The sequence below is a fragment of the Melanaphis sacchari genome, unplaced genomic scaffold (assembly GCF_002803265.2).
Source record: "Melanaphis sacchari strain LSU unplaced genomic scaffold, SCAv2.0 Contig78_pilon_pilon, whole genome shotgun sequence".
NCBI lineage: Eukaryota > Metazoa > Arthropoda > Insecta > Hemiptera > Aphididae > Melanaphis > Melanaphis sacchari.
In genome coordinates, this window is record NW_020271554.1 from 203593 (window position 1) to 229032 (window position 25440).

The 25440-nt window shown below is 33.4% G+C and overlaps 1 protein-coding gene across 2 annotated transcripts in view; it reads right to left on the minus strand.

The window, feature by feature from the left end:
* Positions 1-1050: 1050 nt before the first annotated feature.
* The window catches only part of LOC112601462 (forkhead box protein O), a 39590-nt gene continuing 15200 nt past the window's right edge, over positions 1051-25440 (minus strand). For both annotated transcript variants that reach the window (XM_025349103.1, XM_025349102.1), the window contains 4 exons: positions 5871-6169; positions 4742-5063; positions 4065-4380; positions 1051-1174 (listed from right to left, as the gene is read on the minus strand). In XM_025349103.1, coding sequence (XP_025204888.1) covers positions 4069-4380; positions 4742-5063; positions 5871-6169 — 933 coding nt within the window. In that variant the 3' untranslated portion in view covers positions 1051-1174; positions 4065-4068. The remainder of the gene's footprint in view (positions 1175-4064; positions 4381-4741; positions 5064-5870; positions 6170-25440) is intronic.

The following is a 25440-nucleotide window of genomic DNA, read 5'->3' on the forward strand; positions in this document are numbered from 1 at the left end:
AACACAAAAGCTACTCATATTTGAAAATGTTATTTTGTTTATGTTTTGGAGGTATATCTTTTTGAGATCAAAGGCACTGGCACATATTCATTTAAATGAGTTAAATGAACAAAAAATATAAATATAAGTATGCATATATACATACAAATATTAACATTAAATATTTTTTGTTGCACAGCTATAAAAAATAGTAAATACTTACACTGTCATGTGAAAATATGTTTATTAAAATATTTATGGCACAAAAATGTAAAATAATTTTGTATTCTTTTAATTAATTTTAGTTTGTTTGATGAAAATAAACATTTTTACTAGCAAATACTTTCCATTGATATTTATTTTTTTTATACACAATAAACAATAAAAAAAATTAATAATAAAAGAAAAATACAATAATTTCAAAGACAATCAGTCTTTATTACTCAGCACTTTAAGATAAGTGATAACATGAACACATATATATATATATACATACGTGATCATGCATGCACATTCACATATGTGTGCCTGTTTATGTATGTTAAACAAGATTAACTCAAATAAAGTATAAATATATAATTCTGAGTAAGAAAATGGAAATTGTCCTTGAATTACAAACGTAAAAGTGTAGCCGACATTTTTGTTAATCAAACATGTGTATCTACATATAAATTATTAATAATGTGGATGTGGGCTACAAGCATTTTTTTTTTTTTTTGCAAAACATATTTACAATGCTTAAGACTAACAAGTTAACTTAAGATTTTTGATTACAGTAACACCTGAAATTGCTTAAGCTATAAAAAGCTAACTCGAAACATATTTCTAAAAGACTAAGTTTAACATTAAGTGATCTAAATAACAATACATAATAATTACATGAATTTTTAAGACTACAACAAATATTAGACTAATTTTAACAAATTATATATTGAATATTATGTATATTTATAATAAAATATAACATTAACCTAACATAGCAAATAATATTTGTAGTTGTAGAATGTATAAAATAATTGTTACTTTAAAACGAACACATTTTTTTTTTTTATGTATATATATAATTAAATAATAATATTTATGTATTAATATGTTTAAAACTTCAAAAATTAACATAAATTTACTGGGCAACATAATTAAAACACTTTCATAGACTTGTCTTTAAAATTTCCCATAGAACACACAATCGCTTCAACTAGAACAAAAAATATAAAAAACATAAATAAATACACAATTCAAAAAATAAATTTTAAAAAATATTGGTTATTGTAGTAATACAGTTAGGTCATTACTCATTAAACATTAACATTATACAATTCATATAGCTGCTTAGTCTATTATTCATTTATTTCAAGTAAAAATGAGAATATGTTACTCGAATACTGCACTGTTAACCGCCCCCCTCTAAATTCTATACACATTGGCACTCTAAATCTTAAGAACGTGATGAAAAATAAATTTTAAGTCATTCCCCTCCCCAACGCACACACGAAACTGACAAACATGCTAAATGGTTCAGTTTACGTCATACACAAGATCAGAAAATATTATAGTGTAGCCTAGAAACAGCATATATTATTATTATATTAGCACAATGCACATTGATTTAATAACAATAATAATAATTTGGTACAAAAAATATTCATGTTGTTCGAACTTATAATTTATTACTCTATTTAAATTGTTTGTTAGACTTCCAAAAGATTTTAGGGAAAAAAAAAAACAAAAATCTTTAACGATACTCAAATAATTATTTATAAGAGAATAAAGAGTCTAGAGTTTATCATATCGTTCTCATATTTGATTGTATATAAGTACACATTAACATTTAAAATTGAATATGTGGAGTAGACTGCAGAAACAATGAAAAACCACTAACGACATTCAACAAAATTAAAATATTAATATACCGTGTAATTTTCATAAGACGTTCTAGATTTCCGAACAACACACGCGGACAGAGTCCACTACTGATCACCTACGTCAATTTTACATTATGAAACACAAACGAATTTTTTATCGAGTTGACAGTGAATGAAGTATCTATTCAAATATTTAAATATGCTGTTAACATACAGAAAAATTATTAATTACTTATTCATACCTAATATTATTATTGTTATTATTATTATAATAATATATAATACACCGTACATGGATAGCGTACGTCGACATACAACTAACGGTAAAATAGAAGGGCACATCAGTAACGATTAACGAGACCTTTGAACCGCCGATTGTTTCTAAATTCTTTAAAAATTAACGTCAATTAAAACGTCTATAAAATATTCATGCATTAATTGCATGATCCTTAATCGCACCGGTTATTACCATATTATATTATAATTATTGTCGAATTGAACTCGAAAAAAAATTATGATGCACGGTGCTGATACAATCGGTTGAGATTTGTTTGGCTAACGCCACTAAAGCAAACTCTGTAATACTAAGGTGGTGGCGAAAGCGAACCCGAGGCGTAAGAATGCAGACGCAAATTGAAAGCATTTTATTAATACAAGTGCACTGGCCGACTTTTCGGTGACGGACGAGACGGCGAAGAAGTAGAGAAAGAGAGAGGGAGTGATAATTTAAGTCCACAACTTGTTTCACAAAGGCGCCACTACACGGATAAGGGAGAAACAAAAACGCCTGTGAGGGAAGAACACGACCGATTGAAACAACCTTACATAATTTGTACTGGAAATGGTATGACACAGGGCTATAAAAAAGAGTAACGCTGCAAACGCAAATCTGTCTTCCTTTAAAAATAAAAAAAAAGCGAACAAAAAACTACGACGGAAAATTCGAGTGGATTAGTTCGTCGCCGGCGGGATTATAAATAACTGATATAAATAGAACGATTTTAGGTTCTTTATCTCGGGTATTCTCAAGAGTGCTTTACTGAAATTGAATCATTAACGGATATTGTCAGTGCTCCGGTTAAAACAGATACCCAGAAACCACTACTATTCCGAACGTTAGTGAAGACGACGCATTAACACGAGATAACGAGACGTTTAATAATTTACTGAAAAAAAATATATATACATATTTTTTTTTTTTTTTTATCATCAGTGTTACTACACACACACACACCGATTAGGACCCACCCGATGTACACATATAGAAATGGTTCACGACAATGCGACGGCGGTGACGTGACTCCGCCTATTCCGAAACACTTAGATACACTGATAATATTAATAGATGAGAAAAAAGGTATGCATTACCAACACCACCATGGGCGCTTACGTTCGAATAAATAATCACGAAATACGGTGACCACTAACACGAAATATTAAAATGTCAGGAGAATATTATATTATTACGGTGATTTCCGTCCGTTTTAAATCTTAATGCACATGGCTCTATGTATTTATAACATTATGGAACTAAAATTAGCTAAAATTTCGTATTTCAATCAAAACAAACTAAAGCGCGCTTGGTGTAAACTACATTATTATTTATTATAATGATCAAATGAGAGGTATTTAAGAGGACGTTTCTCACCCGTACACGTGTTTTCGTCTTACATACGTACATCACAATAAAAACCGTTTCACCACACGGACGAGAACCACTAAGATACTATAGTCCAAATTAAACAACCAAATTTTCATACTAGAAAGAGGAGATTTTGGACTGTGCAAAATCGATTTTTGATATCGTTAGTACGAAAAAAGTTCTCATCGTTTCAATCCCATTATTTATGTGTTTTTTAAACTATTGAATAACTTTTTTGTAATTCTGATATCGAAAAAATAAAAAAGATGTTGCACATTCCAAAATCTCCCTTTTCTAGTGTGAAAACTTTGTGAAGAAATCTGCCCTAGTGGTTCTTACCCGCGTGAAAGTTTTTTACCGTGTTCTATGTATGTAAGGCAGAGACAACGCATGTAAGTGAAGCATTTTCTTAGGACTACAAAAAATCGAAAAACATTTTTTTAACCATTTCTTACCACCCAAAGTTTTGAACGATCCGTTGGCATTGAAGACACAAATCGAAAATCGTCAAATGCACAACCAAAAATTAATATTATAATAATATATAGCATTATAATATACACACATAAACCCACACACACCTTTTCAATGGACCCAATGGTGTCCGGAGGTAAACGACGATTGGTCGTGGCTGACGGACGCCAGTGTCTGCGTGGTAGCTACCGACGGTTGCGGTTGTGCCGGTGGGTTGAAGTTGTTGAAGTCCAAGCAGCCGCCCAGGCTGACTTCGTGGCTGATCACTTCGTCCACGTTGCACTCTACGGGCGGGAATTTATCCAAGTTGATGTTGAGCTCGTCGAATGACAGATGTGACGAACCCATAATTTGTCCAACCACAGTGGCCGACATGTTGTCATCCTGCTGGTCGTTCAACATGCTGTCGAACGATATACACTCCTAGGGGAGAAAATAATATGAGTTTCGAGTCTACTCGTTAGTTTGAAAGCGGATTATATACTCTGCGCGCAAATTAAAAAAAAAAAGTACACGAAAAAACGGATTTTACACGTCCGAAGTCAAAACTCGAATTTTCGTTTTTTTAAATTTATAAGTCAACCGACAGGTTGATTTATACGATGATTGTGATCAACGACTAGACTATGTACCATTATAGGTTATTAAACCATATTCGATACTATTATACGTCAGTTGGTCATTGGTAATGAACAACAACAGTGACCAGCGACCACCCCCCCCCCCCCCCAACCAAACCACAACTACAAAAATGACACTTTCCGTGCGGCGGCGCGTATAGTACCTGTTTTATGTAAGCGTTATCGAGCTGGTTGAGGTTGAAACACGAACACGCTTGGTAACCGTGGATAGAACACGACTGGATCGACAAGCTACTGTACGGCGGCGGTGGTGGACGACTGAACACGTCTCTATAGCTTTCGAGCGTCTGCAGCGGTTGAGAGAGCCGGACGGTTTGCGCCAGCGAGCCGGCTAGCTGGTCGGCCTGGCCCTGTTCTGCCACCGAGTCCAGGCCGTAGTCGGCGGTGCTGAGCTGCTCGCTGAGTATCGGTGACAGACGGCCGGTGGACGAAGCGTTCGACGAAGCCCGCGCCCTGAAGTCGGGGCTGTAACGTGCAATTACCCAAAGATTAGTGACGTTCCAAACAAACAGCAGTCGTCATTTTTGAACCGAACCGATTACTGTTATAAAGCACCGGAGATTCGGTCCGAAAACCGAACTGATTATTTTCAAAAACGATTTGTTGTTTATTATTTTATTGATTAGTCGATAATAATATACGATTTTTAAATAATGTAAAATATTTTTTATTTTTTTTTTTGAAACGGATTTGAACATTTTTGGATTGGTTCGGTTTCAAAAAAAAAAAAAAAAAAAAATACATACAAGATCTGTTTGATTGGATCTCATAAATCGAGGTACGCGTGTAACATCGCTAACAAATAAGACATAAGAAGACCGATCAGTAGGTAATCAGTAATTGGTCGTGTTTACTTAAAAATTTTTTAATACATTATACATATTTCCTTTTCAAAATGGTCCCTTTTACGTTTCCGTGAGACAATTGCTCAGTATACATCAGCCTAATATTTTCGGGTACAATCAATTACGATAAATGTTTAACAACAAATCAAATGACCAAAACTTACAAAAATCGATGCTTTGACGGTTAATTAAAATATTAATAATAGTCCATGATTATTGTCACGCGTTCGACGAATAAGTTTTCGTGACCACGGAAAGCACACGAATCGAACGCGTTCATCATTAAATTCATTACATAACGACATAACGACATGTTTTATTTCCTATAGCAAAGTTCAGTAGAAATATAATAAATACATGACCGATAACGAGAAATAAATACTATATTTTACACGGATACAACGAAAATTTAAAAAAAATTACCAACCTGAATTGGAATCCCCTAAGGGGTGACACAGGTATCATGTCGGAGTTTTCAGAAATAGAAGAGCTAGGACTAGGCGTGTTTTCGGGATGCAGACCATTGCGAATAGCCTCGACAACCTTCTTTACGCGCCCACGTCTTTTCTCAAATTTGGGTGTCTCCATGGATGTGGCACGGCGCCTGGATTTTCCGGTCGTCCTACTCGCGTTGTGGTTGATCTGCCACCATGATGATTTGCCGGTACCCTCGTTTTGGATCTTTTCGAACCGGCTGTGAAGTGACAGGTTGTGACGTATAGAGTTCTGTAAACACACACGCCGAAACGGCCAAATATTAATTATACGATGGCGACATACCTATAGTTTTAAGTCGTTATTATATACAGAATACAAGTAGCTGTAGGGTACAGAATGCGCGTCATTAATGCATGTTACACGCCTTAATGATAATTTAACTGGATAATAATATGGTTATCGAAATAATCGACCGAATTCTAAATTATATTATGTGTGTAATATATTCATTCCTAACACGTTGAATATAAATAGATATTAGAGTTTCTTACGAGTTGTATTTCGTTTTTATTTTTCCCATTCCATCATTGAGAGTATTTTAATACTCAATATATGTTTTGCGCTTAGCAGCAAAGTTAAACGTAAAAAACGAAGAATACATCGAATTTCGAGATTATGTTAGTAATCTAGATACTTACAGGTTTATTTCACATGTTTTAAATTTATAAGTGTTAACACTGATTGTCGTCAACGTCGTTAAAACAATATATGAAAAGACAAACCTTGACGAATACTCCCACCTGCGGCCGAATGAATTTCGGAATACAAATTATCCGTTTTAAAGTGAATATAAATTATGTGTATTATAAGTATCATATTAATAAATCATGCGTGCCCGCCGTTGGTGTAAAATTTAAGTCCTAATGAAATACAATATGGTAATCGGTATGATTTGAAATCGTTAACTTTTGGTGTCCTCACAGTTATTTCCTACGAAATTGTAGCATTGGCACACCGTTTACAATGTTATAAACGTGTCTTATAACACTGCAGTCGTCTTATAGAAATAGCGGATCGTCATGCCCTTTAATAAACTCAAGGCTGAAATCCGGGAAGATAATATGGGTATTATATCAAGTTACATACACGCGACACACGGTAGAACATCATGAACCAATTAGTCCGTGTGTGGTGTGGATAGTACGAATTCGACATCATAATTCTTATTTATAGTCGAAATATTTATTTGATATCTTCGCCTCCAATCTACAAAATAAGTTTAAAAAAAATTCTCTCTGCAGAATACATTCATTTTGTAATAAATTAAATTATTGTGTTCTGTCCATACGACCTTCAATATTTTTTTTTCAATTTGATTAAGCTTTATTAAATGCACGACAGACAAGAATGGAAGTATACAACGGGAATACCGAAACACAAGTGTAATGCGTAGTAAGTGCAATAGTCCCGGCCAATAACAGTAGTTCTATAACAAGGGTTAAGTGAAAGATCAACTTTATAAGCAGACTCTCCTTAGTCTATATTAAATATTATTATGTATTTATTTACGTAGTTCTTTAAGACTGTGATCGATTGAAATGAATATTATGGATTTTAGAATATCCTTAAAAAAATAACTAGTTCAATGCCGGTTTAAATTGATTAAACATAATGAAAATAAATCAAAAATCATTAGATCATTTAAAATTATAAATTACAGAATAAAATGAGTGTATACTAAAATGTTTTATTCCGATTACCGTGTTCAAATCAATCAAATGAATAGTTATATCAATAAAGGTAAACAATTATGGATTTTTACCGAACATAAAATCTAATCAAATGTTTTATATAAGTCATAAAATGGACTAACACGTTATTAATTTAATTGAATATTTTTAAAACTATTTTTTTCTAATATTTTTCATTAAAAACAAAATAAATAGGTACTATATCAAGTATACCAAAAATAAATGGACGTAATAATATATTATTTCATTAAGTGTTACATAGACCCATCTCAACATATTCTACATATTATACACTACTACCTCATTAAAATTATAATAAACCTATAAAATGAACCTATTTTCAACCATAAAGTTTTTATTATTTGTCTTAAAATAATACAATCTATTTTCTAATTTTAAAAACTATTAATGAATATTTATATTTCAACTTTAAACATTCAAGTCTTGTTTGCTTTTATTTTGTTATTATTTGGTATTTAAAAAACTTGGTTTTCATTTTTTATTAATTCATATTTATTGATAAATTACTGGAAGTTTGAATGAAAACTTAATACTTAAATTATAAATAAAAATTTAGCTTGATACAAAATACAAGAAATTGTAGCCTTATAAGACTTGTTTGTTGGATAACAAACATTTTTTTTTTTTTTAATAAAAACGGTATTTATACATTGTTTGATAAAAAGCAATAAAAAAATGTAAAATAATAAACGAGATGATTTTGTTACATAACACAATAATATTTTTAGCTTCTTATTATTAATACTTGTAAAAAAAATTTAATCATCTCGGCACATAAATTAATATAGTATTATAAACAATTATAAACGATACATTATAATAATTAATGTAGTTATCATAAAAAATAATTATGTGGGGCGAGGTACATATTTGTGTTTGTATTTTTCCTTTAATTATACGATTCTCAAAACCATATAATAGTCGTATTATCTATTAATATATAATAATTATATGTATACATACAATTTTACAGTTAGTGGAAATCGCCTATGGACTTATTCCGAAATGACTATTTAAAGTCATAATATTATAATCTAATGCGAGGTATAAAATGTATAATGCGTTTAGGCAATTTCACGTTCTTCGATTGAAAATATCAAATAATTGTATTCATTATAATTAATAAATAATTTATTTTATTAAAAATTGTTCGATACAGCCCAAATCAGTCGATGTACAAGTTATGACGTTAACGATTTCAGAAATAAACGTAAAAAACCACGACAACATGGCAAAAGCCACACGGCATACACGTAATATTTTTTTAGAGGTTATAACTCATTATTATACACAAATCGTAGTCGATACACGTCGACAGTGATTTAGTATTAGGAAACAAATTTATCGTATAAAGTATATTTTATGAACATTGTTTAGAATAAAAATAAGTATGCCTATAAGAACATCACTGTTCAATGTGCATCGTGCACGAAGTACGGATAAGCATGGTCACTATAATAAAATGTTTCGCATTAATTAATACACACGTACAGATCGGATTTTTCTTTGGACCACGAAAACGTCAATATATATTTTATAGTTGTCGAGTCGAAAAAACGTACACGGACCGAACGGGGAAGCGAGACGCGAGTCTGAAGTCAATACGTTTTCACACCGGACAGCGCCGAGTTTTCGGGGCCGCGTACGTCGTCGTCGCGTCGACACGCCAAGTCAAAAATATACGTTTGGCTCTTTTCGCAATTGCAAACACGGAATGAAAAATTGCTCGACGTGCCCTTCCTCTCTCGTCGTCGCCATTTGCCGCCGAAGCACATCGAATAATAATAATAATAATAATATAATATTAGACATTATTTAATGTGGCGACGACGTTTGCAGAGGTTTGCGAATAATATTATTGTTCATATTATATTTTCAGAGTCCACCACCACCACCGTCGTCGTCGTCGTCGTCCTGACCTCCGACCGATTTTTCGACACACAAACTCCTCTCGTTCTCGAAAATGCACCCGTCGCGAGACGGTCCGGTCCCGCGCTCGCGCGCGCGCGCATGTGTGAGTGTGTGTGTGTGTGTGATATGCGGAACACGCGGATTTTATGAAAACGACGATTGGCGCGCGCACGTGTGCGAAACGCGCAATATTGGCACAAACAGGCGGGCGGACGGGCGGGAGGGCGTGTGTATTAGCGCGGCGGCGCTCGTTAATAAAAAAACGTGTGTGTAATGGATGTGAGAAAATGAAATCATTTCTGAACGTCGCAGATACCACACACACACACACACATGTCGATGACGCGCGTTGTACAACAACAACGTTGTACTAGGTTAGGTTTTATTTTTTTATTTTCGAGCGTTCATTATTGCGCGTTCGTTGTGTATAAACAACGCGGCAGAGAATCCGTGCGAAACCGTCGTGTCGGCGGCGTTTCGAGTGCGCGCGGCGCGCGTGAAAAACTCGCGCGCGCCCGAGACCTTGAAGCGGCCACCGACGAAACACCGCGGCGACGCGGTGACGTAACTTTTGATAAGAGTTGGCAAATCCTAGCGACATTCAGTTATTTCATCCGTACTGCGCCGCCGCCGCCGCCGCCAATACTTTGCGAAAGCACACCACGCCACTACTCGTACAAGTGCTAGCTCTGAACGGCGCGATAAACCCGTTGACGATTCGCGCACGGGGTTTTTCCGAAGCGTTTGGTTTCGTTTTCCGTCGTCGGAGACGAGAGATAATAATAATAATAATAATAATAATAACATATCTTAATTGTATTTCTCGCGCGCACGATTCGCGTCGTACTCTGCTGCAACGCGTCATTTATTAACACTACTACGCCGCGTTTTACACACTACTGTGCAGTACAACACACGACGAGATAACGGCGCGCGTCTTTGGCGATAAAAATAAAACACGAGAGCAAACGAGAAAATCGCGACTCGCCGCCGACTTCGCTGGCGAGTGGCGAACCGTTGACGATCGATGATAAAAAGTGGATAAAACCCGAAAGGACCGAAATTCCTAAACATCATCACACGGGGATAACACGACTCGATTTTTGACGATTTCGTTACTGTCATGAAACGAATTAAGTTCTGTAAAGGAGTTCGCGACACGATAATAATATTATTGCGTGTTTTTTATAAATCACGATCATTCGTTTAAAATTAACCATAATAAACGCCCGGGGCGAGTGTGGAATGATGTTTGGGAAAGACGCTCAATAATTACGGACCGCGTGGTTTTTTACGTCCGCGCAATAATCATATTATTATTATTATTTATACCGATCGCAAGATATAAATAAATATGGTTACTACGAAACGATTTCGCTACGTCACCACACATCCGCATTCCCTTCCTCTTGAAGTCAAACCACAAGCACGAATACACACTATGGGTACCACCGACCAAGCGCGGCGAGTGTCGATTTTCATCACGCGTTGTCTACCCCCCCCCCCTCCACCATCGGCACTCCAATAACGATTTCGGCATAAAATACCAACGTCGTAGGTTAAAAACTTATGTCTTACAATAAAAAAATTATAATAATATTATCGTATAATATGCCAAACACGACGTCATCTACTACTATTATTGTTTTTATTATTATTTCTATTACTATTACTATTACTATTACTACACTACTACTACTACTACTAATAATAATAATAATACTACCAACTACTACTACCGAGACAAACCAGTTGTCCTTCAGAGGCCTCAATCGGTTTGCGGGTCGGCGGCAAGCAGCGTTTCGTCATTACAATCGCTGTGGCGCTAAAAAATGTTCTGAAAATCTTGCCACCTATACATAGATAGATGTGCGCGTAACGTAATCGATGCGCAATCGACGTAGACGATTCATTTATTATTATTAAATAATTATTTATAAATATTATTTGTTCTTTCGATTAAATGATATTTCGCTGATTTGTACTCAATATTTTGTGTTCGATTTTTTTATTTTCGCTATTTTGGAGGTGAATCCGAAACGACGGCTGCTGCCCGTGGCGTAAGCTACTCTCTTCGGCGGTGTGTCATTAGACGTGTCGGACATTTTCGAAATCCACTTTTTGACGCAAGTCTGTATAGGTATAATATGTCCGTACAGACTTCTGATGGAGTGTTTAACGATGTTGGATGTAATATGGAAGTACTCCTAGGCTTACAGTAATATTCTATTACAGACAGGTATATATATATATATATGAGTGTATAATATGTACAAACGAGCGCCTACGGGGTCATCCATTGGGTAATTAAGACGCAACATGCTATGACACAAAATGCCAGCCATTAGACGACCTTGAGTATAGTCTTTTATTAACATTTATTATTTAAAGTTGATTGGATTTGTATTGTATATTTCAATAACTACCTATTATGGAAATCGAATATTACTATATCACATATATTATATATAAATATATGTATAAGTAAAGTACATAAAAGTACATTGTATATATTAATTAAACAATTTATGTGTAATGGTGTAATAAAATTAACATTTTTTTTCGTTTTATTTCTATTTACTTTAATTGGATTCTAAATTTAACCAGCATCCTAAACATAGAAGATCCCCATAAAATAATATGTGTTACTGTGTTAACAATCATAAAGTTATGTGAATGGAATTTCTTAATATCACTGTTGTATATAAAAATATAAACTTAACAATGCAATTTAATTATGTACCAAATTTGTAAAAATTGTTAGTTTTCCAAAAAATTAACACGCTTAATTATTTACAATGAAACTTAAATGGGGATGTTTTGAAAATAAAGCAGACGTTGAACGTACACATACCTAGTGAGTTTATTGGACGTAAGGATATCAGGTGGCGGCCAAAAGAATCTGGTTACAATACCTATACGTTAAAATAAATTTTACTAAGTAACTTGGAAGGAAAAAAATTATAATGTTATTATTTGACTAATCTTCTTAGTAACTACTTAAAGCAATACATAAAGGTAATTTTAGAACGGGACAGATGTGTAAAGACGTTAGGAATTAAAAACCATACCATTTTCGTCGGTTAGAATATCGATGATTTTTATGTTTGATCGATGATAAGACTGCCGAAATCCTTTTAAAAAAAATTTTTTTCACTACCATGTATGACGTGTTCTTTGAATCTTAGGGGATCGCGAATATATCTGAATAATAAGAGGGAATAAGGACAAAAAGACTATCGCCATAAATATTTTACACATGCATAAAATTTGATCAATAGACCCTTTTTTGGTATAATATGTTCCAGTTAAATGGAAAACATCATATTCTCGCGATACATTTGCAACTCTATCCACTCATCCTGCATCTGCCATCACCCCGTGCGTTAATCTGAAGGACCATTGTCCGATATTGGTGAGCCAGCTGTTTCAAAAATCATGAGAGAATTTCAGGACAAAAAGGGACATTGGCAAACAATATTCCGCACCCCCGCAACCCTTTTTGTGTAGAATTCCCAGCAAACGAATTTCTCACGATCTCAATAGCGGATGTGCACAAACGAATATATGCATAATGCATGTATAATAAACGTAAAAACTTCTGAAATAGTAGAAATAATGTGTAATACGTAGTGCAAATGCCACGAAGGAGACAAACTACAGATATCACGCAACTCAAGCGCATTATACTATTTTTCTGACATAAACAGGAAAATTAAAATGATCAGATAAAAATAATTAGAAATCTAAAAAAAAGCTGATTAAGAAATGTAAAATTGGTGAAAAATCTGCTTTATTTTTCTTTGACTAAAGTTTAGTTGAATATAGAAGTATGTTTATATTTACAAAATAAAATAAAAATAAAAATAACTAATGCTTTAAAAATATGGTTAAAAAAAATCTTATTATGGAATAATCGATTAAACTATGATGGTTTTGAAATTGCCCAAAAGTGATAACACTTAAACAATTATAAAATTAAGCAATTAATATAAATAAAAACACACATATATAAATATATATACACGTTAATGTATACATATTTCATTAAGTAGGTATACGATGATCAAAGATACAACGAGACAGTTTCATGAACATAAAATAGTACTATTAGAAAAAAATGTTAAATCAATAAAATTAAGTACATACTATTTTACTCGGAACACTTATCAAAAACCCCCATCGTTCTCAAAATATTTTAATTTTTATTACAGCCAAAACTGTATATATTATATTTATAAGAGTTTAAAAACTAATTTTCTTACAACTCGTAATATTAAATCAGGTTATTTATTTAAATTATTTAAATGTAAATTAGTATAAAAATAGATTTAAAAATATATGCATACAATTTAAATTTTATTAAGTATATAAATGTTCGACTCAACACATTATAATGATAAGACGATTGATCAATTTTTTTCAGATTCTGAGCGGAGCGACAAAATATACTTATATTTAATACCATTACAAGAAAAAATAAATTATTATTTATTCATAATATACAGTATACACTGTTACATTATTCACACACACAAAAAAAAAAAAAAAAAAAAAAAAAAAAAAAAAAAAAAAAAAAAAAAACAGAAATCCACATTTATTGGAAAAATAAGAAGATTTATCATCAGCTTTAAAAATAATAATATTACCAACGAGAAAGCTCACTATTTATATGTTCTCGATTCAACAGCGCGACCATGATGTTTATTAGTGTAAAATTTACGTACAGCAAAAAAAGGAACTCATTTTTAAACAGAGCCCACTCTCCTTTCGACGCTCTCACTGCGGACACTTATATGTACGCCTGTACGTAGGCCATCATTTATAAGCGTCTCCTCTATCGGACACACGGATCTGAAAACCGGTTGGTAAAGTAGAATCGAAATTAGAGGAGTTTATTATCAAAAAAGGATATCAATTTAGAATCTATAATAAATCTGGTTATTATAATGCACATGTATCATTTTCGTTTTTCCCTTCGGAATATATTTTCTAAATTGTCATCTCTTTCTGTTAATTATTTTTTTCAGACTTATAGTTATCGTACATAAGTAACAGAAAGATAATACCAAGAATATCTAAGTATAAGAAATTAGAAGTCGTCTTCATCGTCGTACTAGTGGGTTATTATAATTATTTTTGAGCACCGCGTATACCTGTTGTATAGACAGGCCAGTGGTATTAGCCAGCGGCAAGGTAATTCTGCTGAACAAAAAATAAAACTATCATACAAGACGCGGACATCGAGGTCTTTGACCATTAAAAATGTTTATTTTGCGACTTGGAACGCATTTCACGTTTATTTTCTTTGATTCTCCTACATACGTACATGATGGACCAGTGATAGTAATAAACGATTGGCAACTACTGTCAATGACGTCCGTACAACGGGACTGAAATCGTAAGAGATTTTACTCAGATCGTACTAATAGTATATTATTAATTCATAATTATTGTATACAATAATCTAACTACTTCCGGTCCAATAATATTGAAGAGATGATTAAGATTAAAAATCCTCTTAGTCGTCCAAATATCTATTCTACTAAACAACAATAAATCACGGGTAACATACAATAAATTACCTATATTGATTTTCGTTATCCGAATTACGTATAAAGTAAACAAAACTAGATTTAAGCTTTAGACCAGCAGAATTCAAACTATAAACTGATTAGTTTATTCTATGTATAAAAAAATAAAGATAATTAAAAATTTAAAACTAACACAGAAAATAACAAAATACTTTTGATGTAACATAAAAATAAACTTAATTGTTTATATTTTAAACCCACACTTATTATTATTATTAAAGATTTCATTCTACAGATACCTACTGCAAAAATATTGCGTTTTATCCCGGGGAAAAAAAGAAGCGTGGGTTTCGCTGAGCTAGAATTCCGGGAGTTTTAAATAGAACAATTTTGACCATCCCTCAAACATAAAATCAGTAAATATATCACATCCGACGGATATGTAGTAATGTAACTACAATTTAATTTGGCGTGGAAACAAGTAAAATATTGATTAAAATTTTTGACAAACAAATTATAAAAACTACAACGTTGAAATGCACAACAATAATCATTATCAAGACTAGATATCATAACTTTTATTAAAAAATGAAAAACGAATTAAATTTAGTACGTGGCGTTCTTTCAATATCTTCTACGACAATTAAACGTAAAATAAAATACTTATAGCACAAAAACACCATCATTAGAAATCAAAATATTCATAACATACGTATTAATATAAACAAACCAACGATACGTTTATTGAAACGGTTTTCCGCAAGAATTTAATTCATTATTTAAAACATGTACATCGAACAGTAGTCTAATTAGGAAATATTCAAAATGTAAATTTCGTGTTACATAAATACCGATACATATAATTTATATTAAAACGTACGAGTAAAACGAGTGCGTGCCTATAAAAAGCGTGTGTGCGCGCACGCGCGCGCCGCAAATGCGAATATTCAGAAACACGCATAAAATCCGAATTTTATTCAGATACGTGATTTATCAACGTTTCGAAACTATTCGCTTTAACAAAAATATTCGTAATAAAACCTATGGCGCGAGGCGGTTTTTGTATACGATATTTCTAGCAGAATTCCTATACTGAATAGACCCGCAACCGACCACTACCACTGTTACCACGTGGGTCATCGGCCGATTTTTCGATTAAAAACGCGTAGGTACAAAACAATTCAAAGTGCAATGTACGTGTTGTACAGTAGCGATCTGCTACATCACACACATGCACGGAGGACAAGAGAGGTGCACTACGTGTATGTAAACTTATCAGCGTCGTTCGATTTGTATAAACTATATAATATTATTATTGTTATTTTCAATTTAACACGTTATTTTTACCTCAGCATTACATCTTTTTTTTTTTTCAATACCCTGTCACTCTTTTTCTCCGGACGATTTTGACCAGCTTCCTAGTCGTTTTCAAGATCCCACGCACGATACTCCTCATACAGATGTAACAATAATTGGGTTCCCGGAATGAGAAAGCGTTGTGGTGTGGCGTTTCGCTGTGACCTGTGCCACGGATGAATTCGATTTAATACGTACTTACATATATTATGATATAGATAGATTGAAATTTAATATTATTATATTACGGTCGACGACGGACTCGTCCTTGCCGCCTGCAGATGTGTTTTAGGAAAGTCCAGTGTTAACGGGCAGTGATACCGACGGCGGCAGCGGCGCCACGCTAAACCAGACCGACCAGTTTCAGTCGTCGCCGTCGTCGGTTTCTTCCTCACGGGGGGGTGTGCGCGCACGCACACACACACACACACACACGCACATTACACGCGCATAATATTAAGTTATATCGATTATCTTTGATTTACGTATATTATTTTCACTGTTTCAAACGAACGTGTGTCGGTCTAAAAATAAACGCGTTCGAACCGGGCCAGGGCGAGGAAGGTGCGTCGGCAAATCACCGATCTATGTAGGCCGCTAACAAACAATGTTTGTACCTGTGATAATATCGTTTAAAGATCTTTACTATACACTATTAACATGATAAGTCATATCGCGATTATCGAAATGTTGAAATCATATTATGCAAATCGATTAGAGTCCGGTATGAAGGAGAAAAGTCCTCATCGCGCCGAATGGTAGGTTTTGGAACTTCAAGAAATTACAAAACAGTTCGAATTTTATTGAGAATAAATACTCGAACATTTCGAACAATTTGAAGAAAATATCAAGTCGATATTGATAGTATTATATATTTATAAATGCAATTTAGTTGCCTGATGTGGCGCGGTGGTTGGTCTCGGTCATTAAAGTGTTCTGAGGTCAAGCATCGGCCGGCATCGCCAGCTCTCGGATAGGTGACCATCCAAGTACTTAGTGACGAATCCATGGCGTACACACATACACATACGTGTTCCAACCCTACTAAATAAACTTTACAAACAAAAAAACCTACTGTTCTTATTTACAGCTAATAAGCCTTAGTTGCCGGGCTAAATAAGATCAATACAAAAAAAAAAAATACAATTTATATTTTATAAAATATAAATAGTGTGTTCTACTGTTCTAGAATACTATTTTTATTTACTGTACAGCCATTAATAGTTTTACGATTTTGTAATCCTGTCGTTATCTGACTATTAAAGTCCGACTACAAAATTAATTAGAATTCGAGTTTGATGATTTCAAACAGCTCGAGCATAAGACGAAGTTCGGATTCGAGTTCGTGAAAATCGAAGTTCGACCTATCTTACGTCGTATACCACAATTTTCTTTTAAAAGTATTTTTGTAGTATTTGGACACGTTTATCTTTAGAAATTTACCCAAAACCATGTTGATGAATTTGTATATCAATTTATTATGACAATGCCACCGAAATAAACATGCACATTTCTAAGTGTTTGATCAAGTGAGATATAATTTACAAAATATCAACACTTAAAGTCTTTCACACCCAAACACCAACCACGCGACGTACCTACCTTTCACACCAACATGTCCAGTCATAATCGTTCAGTCAATTCAACAATTTAAATACACATATACAGATGATAAGGTGGCGATGTCGTCGAAAAACTGTAGGTAAATAAAAATACAACGACCACAATACACAAAGTAAAAATAATATTTCTGAATTGACATCGATACAGTGGTTAATCCAAATCATTATGGAAACCGTTACTACGTTGTATTTTATTGTATCATATTAATGATCAAAATATAGGACAACAAAAAGTTTATTTTTTTATTTTTGGCAACGTTAGTTTTGATATTTCCAACACGACATTTGTCTCAACATACGTTTTTGCGCACACATTTAATACAACTATACGCACACGCACATTTATATATTTATTTATTTAGGCTAGATATATTTTACGAAAACACCAACGTCTCTATATCTTGTCTTTCACTATAAAAATACGTAGTAAACATTGTTTTTGCTATTTTAAGAATTGGCCTACTAAGTAGATAAAACCCTAAGGAAACAAAAAAAAATTAGTTTCTATCATGGATCTATACCACGGAAATAAGAAAATATAATTTACACGTGTTAACTACTGTTCATTATACTATAGACACCCAGTCTGCCCAGGACCTTCGACTTATCAAAAACTGGTACGTGTGTAAATTAATAAAGTGTGCATGACGAATGCGTATCAAGTTAAATAGTTAGATCAACCTTGAAAAATATGATAATATTTATAGTAAGAATGAAAATATGAATAGTCTGCGTCGCTCTAAGGAAACGCATCAGTTAGAATGAATTTTAGATATTTATCTTAAGAAATTTGCTAAAATAGAAAAAATTAAGAGATTGGGTGGTTGGAAATGATAAAATTAATATTTAAAATTTAATAAAAAATCCTATAAAATAGTATTACAGTACTACTTATTGCAAACCAAAAATATTGTATGTAAAAACTAAAAAGTTTTACAGCAAAAGTTGTATTTAAGGAAAAATAATTTTACAATGCCAAATTTGAATAGAAGAACAAGAAAATCGAAATATATTGCAATTATACACTGAGTTTTCCGTTAAATAATTTTCATACTTTTTACTGCTTACATACAACGACCCACGTTTTTAAATAAAAAAAATATGCAAACATCACTATATTTTTTGTTTATTTAACACAGAACCTTGGTAATATATTTTTTTTTTGTACTAGTTCGACATAATCATTTTTAATATAATATTTAATTTTTAAAATAAATACGAACATAAGTCAATGTATAATAATATGGTGTTTAATAAACAGTACGTTCAGGCCGCCGACGGAATTATAGGTTATATTAATTCTCATTATATCCTTCCGTTTCTTTTCCATTTATGAACACAACTGTACAGTGTATACAATAATAATACTATTTTTATAGTCTACCGAATGATCGCAAAACAATTTTTAAGAATTACAATAAATTACAAAATGTATTGAATCTTCAAGTTAATTCTCAATATCACCGATAACCACCAGTCTGTTTGCTTTAAGACAGAGTTAAAACTTTAACAATAATGGTCGAGAGAATATACGCACGAGATACATGGCAAATACACGCTGTAAATGCATCTACATCGCGTGCAATGATTTAAATGCCAGCCTAGAGTTTTATGCCAATTATTATAATATATTACGTTGAGACTAAAAAACATTTGGGTGTCACGAGGCTACGATTGCAACGGCGTCGCCGATAATGGGGTGGGAGAAAAAGGGATGTGACTATGAAAAACAAATTATTATATCTGGTTATACAGAGTTAGATAAAAAATCTTAGAAGAAAAACCGTGCAATTCAGTCGATCCAAAATGTGTACCGTGAAAACACACCAACCACATCCACTCTACTAAAATACATCGACTTCCTTTTTTAAAATATTAAGTAATTTAAGCGAACGACTTACCCGCATGTCTTTAATCCATCTTTTAAGTGCGTAATAGCAAAATAAAATACGTTATCTCAGGGCTATATACGAATTGATTCCCAAATATATACAAGTTGGTTTTCAAACATAATATACGAGTTGATTCCCAAACATTTACGAGTTGATTCCCAAGTATATGTATTATATATTATTTATAACAATTGATTCCAGACTATTTACTAGTTGACTTCGAAGTCAAAAAGATCTATAATGTTTATACGAATTGTCTCTAGGCTGTAATATATAAGAGTTGATTCCGGACTGTATGAGTGAATAAATTCTTAACGATATAGAGTCGATTTCTGAAAATATACGAGTTGATTCCCGAATATATACGAGTGGATTCCCGAATATATACGAGTGGATTCCCGAATATATACGAGTGGATTCCCGAATATATACGAGTTGATTCCCGAATATATACGAGTTGATTCCCAAATATATACCGAGTTGATTCCCGAATATATACGAGTTGTTTCCCGACTATTTACTGTAGGACATAGGTTCTCCTATGTAAAAAAAAAGACAATACTCTTTATACAAATTGTTCCCCGACGTACCAAAAATACAACAGTATACTGTTGCCTCTAATGGCAAGTAATAGACGAATAGAAGAAAAATATAAGATAAACAGAAAAAAATCGTAATCATCACCCGCGACTATGATTAATCATTAATCTGTATTTTAAATTCAATACGTTCAATTTGTTATACTTTTATTATATTACATTAAATATATGCTACTGACTACTGTTAACTTAATTTTTGTATTTTAAGACAGTACAACTGTATGCACCTATACATAAATTATTCACCTATTTACGCGGTATATTTTAGTTAAGATTATGAACCACTACTTAATTCTAACAGTAGGCAACTAGTATTATAATATGCTCCGGTGCGTAGCACGACAAATTTACATTCAACAGTACATTAAGCTTCGTTTGTCTTAATGTTTTTAGTAGGTAGATTTACTCATAATTAAACTTATGCAGGGAACAATATATTTTGCGGTTTATCGAAAATGACATTTCGATAATTTAATTTTTAAGCGAGTAAAATATAATACGCGCAATTTAAAAACACTTACAACTCACGTCGAAAAACCCATCGGAAAAACAAAACACAGAATATGTTGTTAATTTGACGGGCATGGTGTATGGCAGGCGGGCGGCGGATGGCAATGGCATGGCAATGGCATGGCGTAGTAATATGTGTATGGCAATATGGCAGCCAATAGCCAGCGGATGGCAATAATATATATATATATATATATATATATAAATTCATCCTAATAATATTTCAACTAACGAAGCTATATAAAAAAAATAAGAATTCTGTGTTCATTGCTCGACATAAATCCGCCGTGTTCAGCGCTCGTAAGACGGAAACGATGACGGCACACGTCGGATTCTTCTCGGTAGGATACGGCATCACGACAACATAACAATAAGATGTTACAAAAAAAAAAAAAAAAACTGTGACGCAGATTCGTCGTACACCACCACAATGCACGAATAAAATCTCACTTTCCGAGAGGTCGACAATCGAAAATACGGTCGAGACACCGTATCCCCCATCGCCGTCTTCGCTTTACCCCTCGCCTGCCAAAATTCGCGCCCCGCCACTAACGCGCGAGATCGTGGCTCGTGGCGCGCGCGCATAATATTTTTTCGGCCGTCGGTGGACACGAATGATAATATTCCAACGCCGTACGAAAATAGAACTCGGTAATTATTTATTGTCGCACACGGCCGTTAAATCGCACCGGAACGGTTTACACGCTCCGAGCGTTTTTTTTTTTTTTTTTTTTTTTTTTTTTTCAAAAATCGACGGCGCGACGGAGAGTGGTTTTACGGCGAGCGCCTCTACCCCACAGGTGACGTGCAAGGAGGAACGCCGCCACACGGCGGAACAGTCGCCGCTAAAAAGTACGCCGAAACCGGTTGCGACACGCCTGCGTCGTACTGGGCGCACCAGGAAGAGCGTACGCGTACTACGTACAATAATATTATTATTATATTGTACGGTAAAACATTAAATTGATTTTCGTCGTTCGAATCGCACGTAATAATATTATTACATATTCGGGCGACCACTTGTACACCGCTCCATATACACGTAATATGTATATATAATGTACTTTTATATATATATAAATATATTAAATATACGTGTTAAAATGTTAAATGTACATAATAGTAATAATAATAATAATAATAATAATAACACGTAGAACGCCGCCACAACGCCGCCGCCGAACTAATAATAGGTCAACTTTGACGTCATCGAATATAAAACGGCTACAACGGCAGGCGGGCCAAATTAAAAGAAGAAAAAAAATATGATATTATCGACGGCAATGTAAGTGTATACAATTATTATTATTATTATTAAATACGACTTATAGTAATTTAATATAATAATATTATTATAATGTTTAACAAACACGTGTACATAATATATTACACTCGATTTTTTAGCGAATCGAGTTTAATAAATTTCTTGACATATAACTTAAGAATTGTTCTCGAGGTATGATAACATTGATATCACGAAAGCCTAAACAACTACCATAACATCACTTAAACCAGAAAACAAGTAGAGAAGTTCTGCGAATTTAAGGATTGAATACTATAGTTAACACGGTTAAATTTTATTCAACTGCGGCCACTATTTTTTACCAACTATATAAGCGTGAATTTTCAAAACGATCGAAGACATTTTCGATTCACAGAACGAACAATGCTTAGTGCGCATAGAAGGTATTAACCGTGTTTAATATAATCTACACAATTTTATGAATTTATAAATGAATAATTGAATAACATTAATATGTAAAATCATGATAATTTATATAGTTTAATAACATGTAAAATTATATCAATTTATGTATTATGGAGTTAGCTGGATATATAATTGATAAGTAGTATAATAAACTTTGGTATGTCTATTAAACGTTGATAAGTGATAACCATATTATGTGATCGTATTACACAATCTGACAATATTGCAAAGGGGGAAATGATTTATTTTAGGTAATATATTTTAATTGATTGATGTTGCTAATAAGCGAAATCTTATAAGGATAAAGGTAACAGTTATAAAATAAGTCATAACTGTATTAAATAAAAAAAAATAATTAATTAAGGAATTATTATGTTAATTTGAAGTAACAATAAGACAATTTTATACAATATTAAAACAACCTAAACGTTTAAAAAAATTTAAAAATGTCGTCAGAATATTTCATTAGTCCGAGGTTCGGAGTTCAGTCCTTATTATACAATTAAATGTAAGCACAACACGAAAGAACGCATTTCTTCTGTATATATATAATATTTAAACTGAAGTTTATAGTAGTTGTTAAAATATTATGTTCGATTCAACATCGAATATCATATATATGTGGTAATTACGGTCGTTGACATCAACTTTTTAGCCAAAAGTCAAATCATGTCGCTGGTAGGATAAACTGTAAAAAAACGTACAACACCATACACATTTTACGAATACGATATATTTACATAATATTATAATTCAAGTAATACATAAAATATTTTCGTTTAACTACGCAGCAGCACAGCAACGCACTTAGTCCTAATCACAAATATAATATATGAAGGACACCTGATCATATTATACATATTATCAGTACAGTAGTTATATTTGCATTATACATTATCACCTATCAGTATTAGGAACGGCTTATAAGTAGGTGCGCGCGTTATCAGTGAATAAAAAAAATATTCGAAATTGCGCAACGACCTCAAACACTCGTATCTTCACAACAGCGAAATTATCTCAAGAAAATGTTATTTTAGTAACATATTTACAAAATATATATCGGTGTCATAATATTTTATGTGACACAGATATTGAGACTGAATAATTTCAAACGCACGATACAGCTACGCATGTGTGTATAAAGTTGTTCGACATTTTCAAACAAATAGAAATAAAATCATTGATTTTAATGTGTGCTTACTGCTTTTTATCATACTAAACAACGTGTTTCGCAAATAATGTCCGAAAACTAATCACTGCTAATACAAACAAAGCGTTGTAATTATTGAAAAAAAAATATTAGTTTTTTAAAAACTCTTGACACTTCTTGGATGCTGCAAGGAAAGAACCCTATACATCCTGATAAGTATATTAAAGTCATATAGGTACCAAAAGCGCAATTTAATTTTAATTTTAAAGCAGGTAATAACAAATTAAGATTTTTAAAAAACTTATATTAACGTGTATCAATCTCTTGCCCTAAATTAATTCTTTCAAAACGTTAAAATCATAATAAGAGTAAACTTTTTTTTTAATCTCAAAACACGAAACACCTACACAGTACACGTCATAATACGTTGTAGAAACAACGAACGGTTTCCAAACTAAAATGATATCGTTCGCAACACTATTTTGATATATTGCGATTAAATTAAACTTTTGTTTAACGTCTGCATTTGACACATATATTCAAACAACAGCAACCGAACATCGAGCACAACCTGTGTACATTGGTTTTTATCGACAAAAATAGTATGCACGCCCTAAATATGTACACGAAAATTGAAAGCACGACGAAGGAAAAGTCATAAAAATTGTAACTTTTATATCTTTAACAAAAAAACGGAAGCGATAGTAGTTGTCACATTGATGTAATCACGAGCGACGGACACTGGGTATCACACATCTCAGGGAAATAACAATCATCTCGTCAATACAATATGAGAACGTGTAGCCAATATTGTCTGGATAATTTTCGAAAGAGACATCGGTCGGTTCCCTGTGGTATAGGTAAACGAACCGCGGCTGATCGACACTGAAATATTAAATGTATTGCACAGGATAGTGGCCAGTAAAGATTTACCAAATATTAACTGAATATCTGTAAATATGTGTAAAAAAAAAAAAAAGCATAAAGTTTTAATTCAAAATACAATTTTGATTATTCGATTTGAATGTTCAGTAAACTCATCAAACTCGATACCCCGCCGTATAGGTAATAGAAATATTTATATATATATATATATAAATAAAGTAGGTAATAAATAATTTGGCGCCCGTCTGAAAGAATTTAAATAAAAACCGAAATCGCCGTGCGCGCGCGTAACGACGACGAACCTTGGACGTCCCACCGCCGCTCGCCGTCCGATCCACCGCCTCCGTCCAAAGCTCTGGCTCGGGGCCGGAAGCCAAAACGCTGATGGTGCCAGAGGAATGTGGCGGCAGCGGCGTGTGAAAGTGCGACGCAATTCGCCGGTCCGGCACCCGAGGTCATCCGGCTCCTCTTCCGACCCCGTCGCGTTTGAGAACCCCTGCTGCCGCCAAATTTACCGGCTAGCCCGCGGCGACGGGGGCGCCACGGTACTCGATCCCGTTGTCGCGACAACACCTGTTGCTGCGCCACCGGACCGCCATCGAGAACCCATTATAGACTAC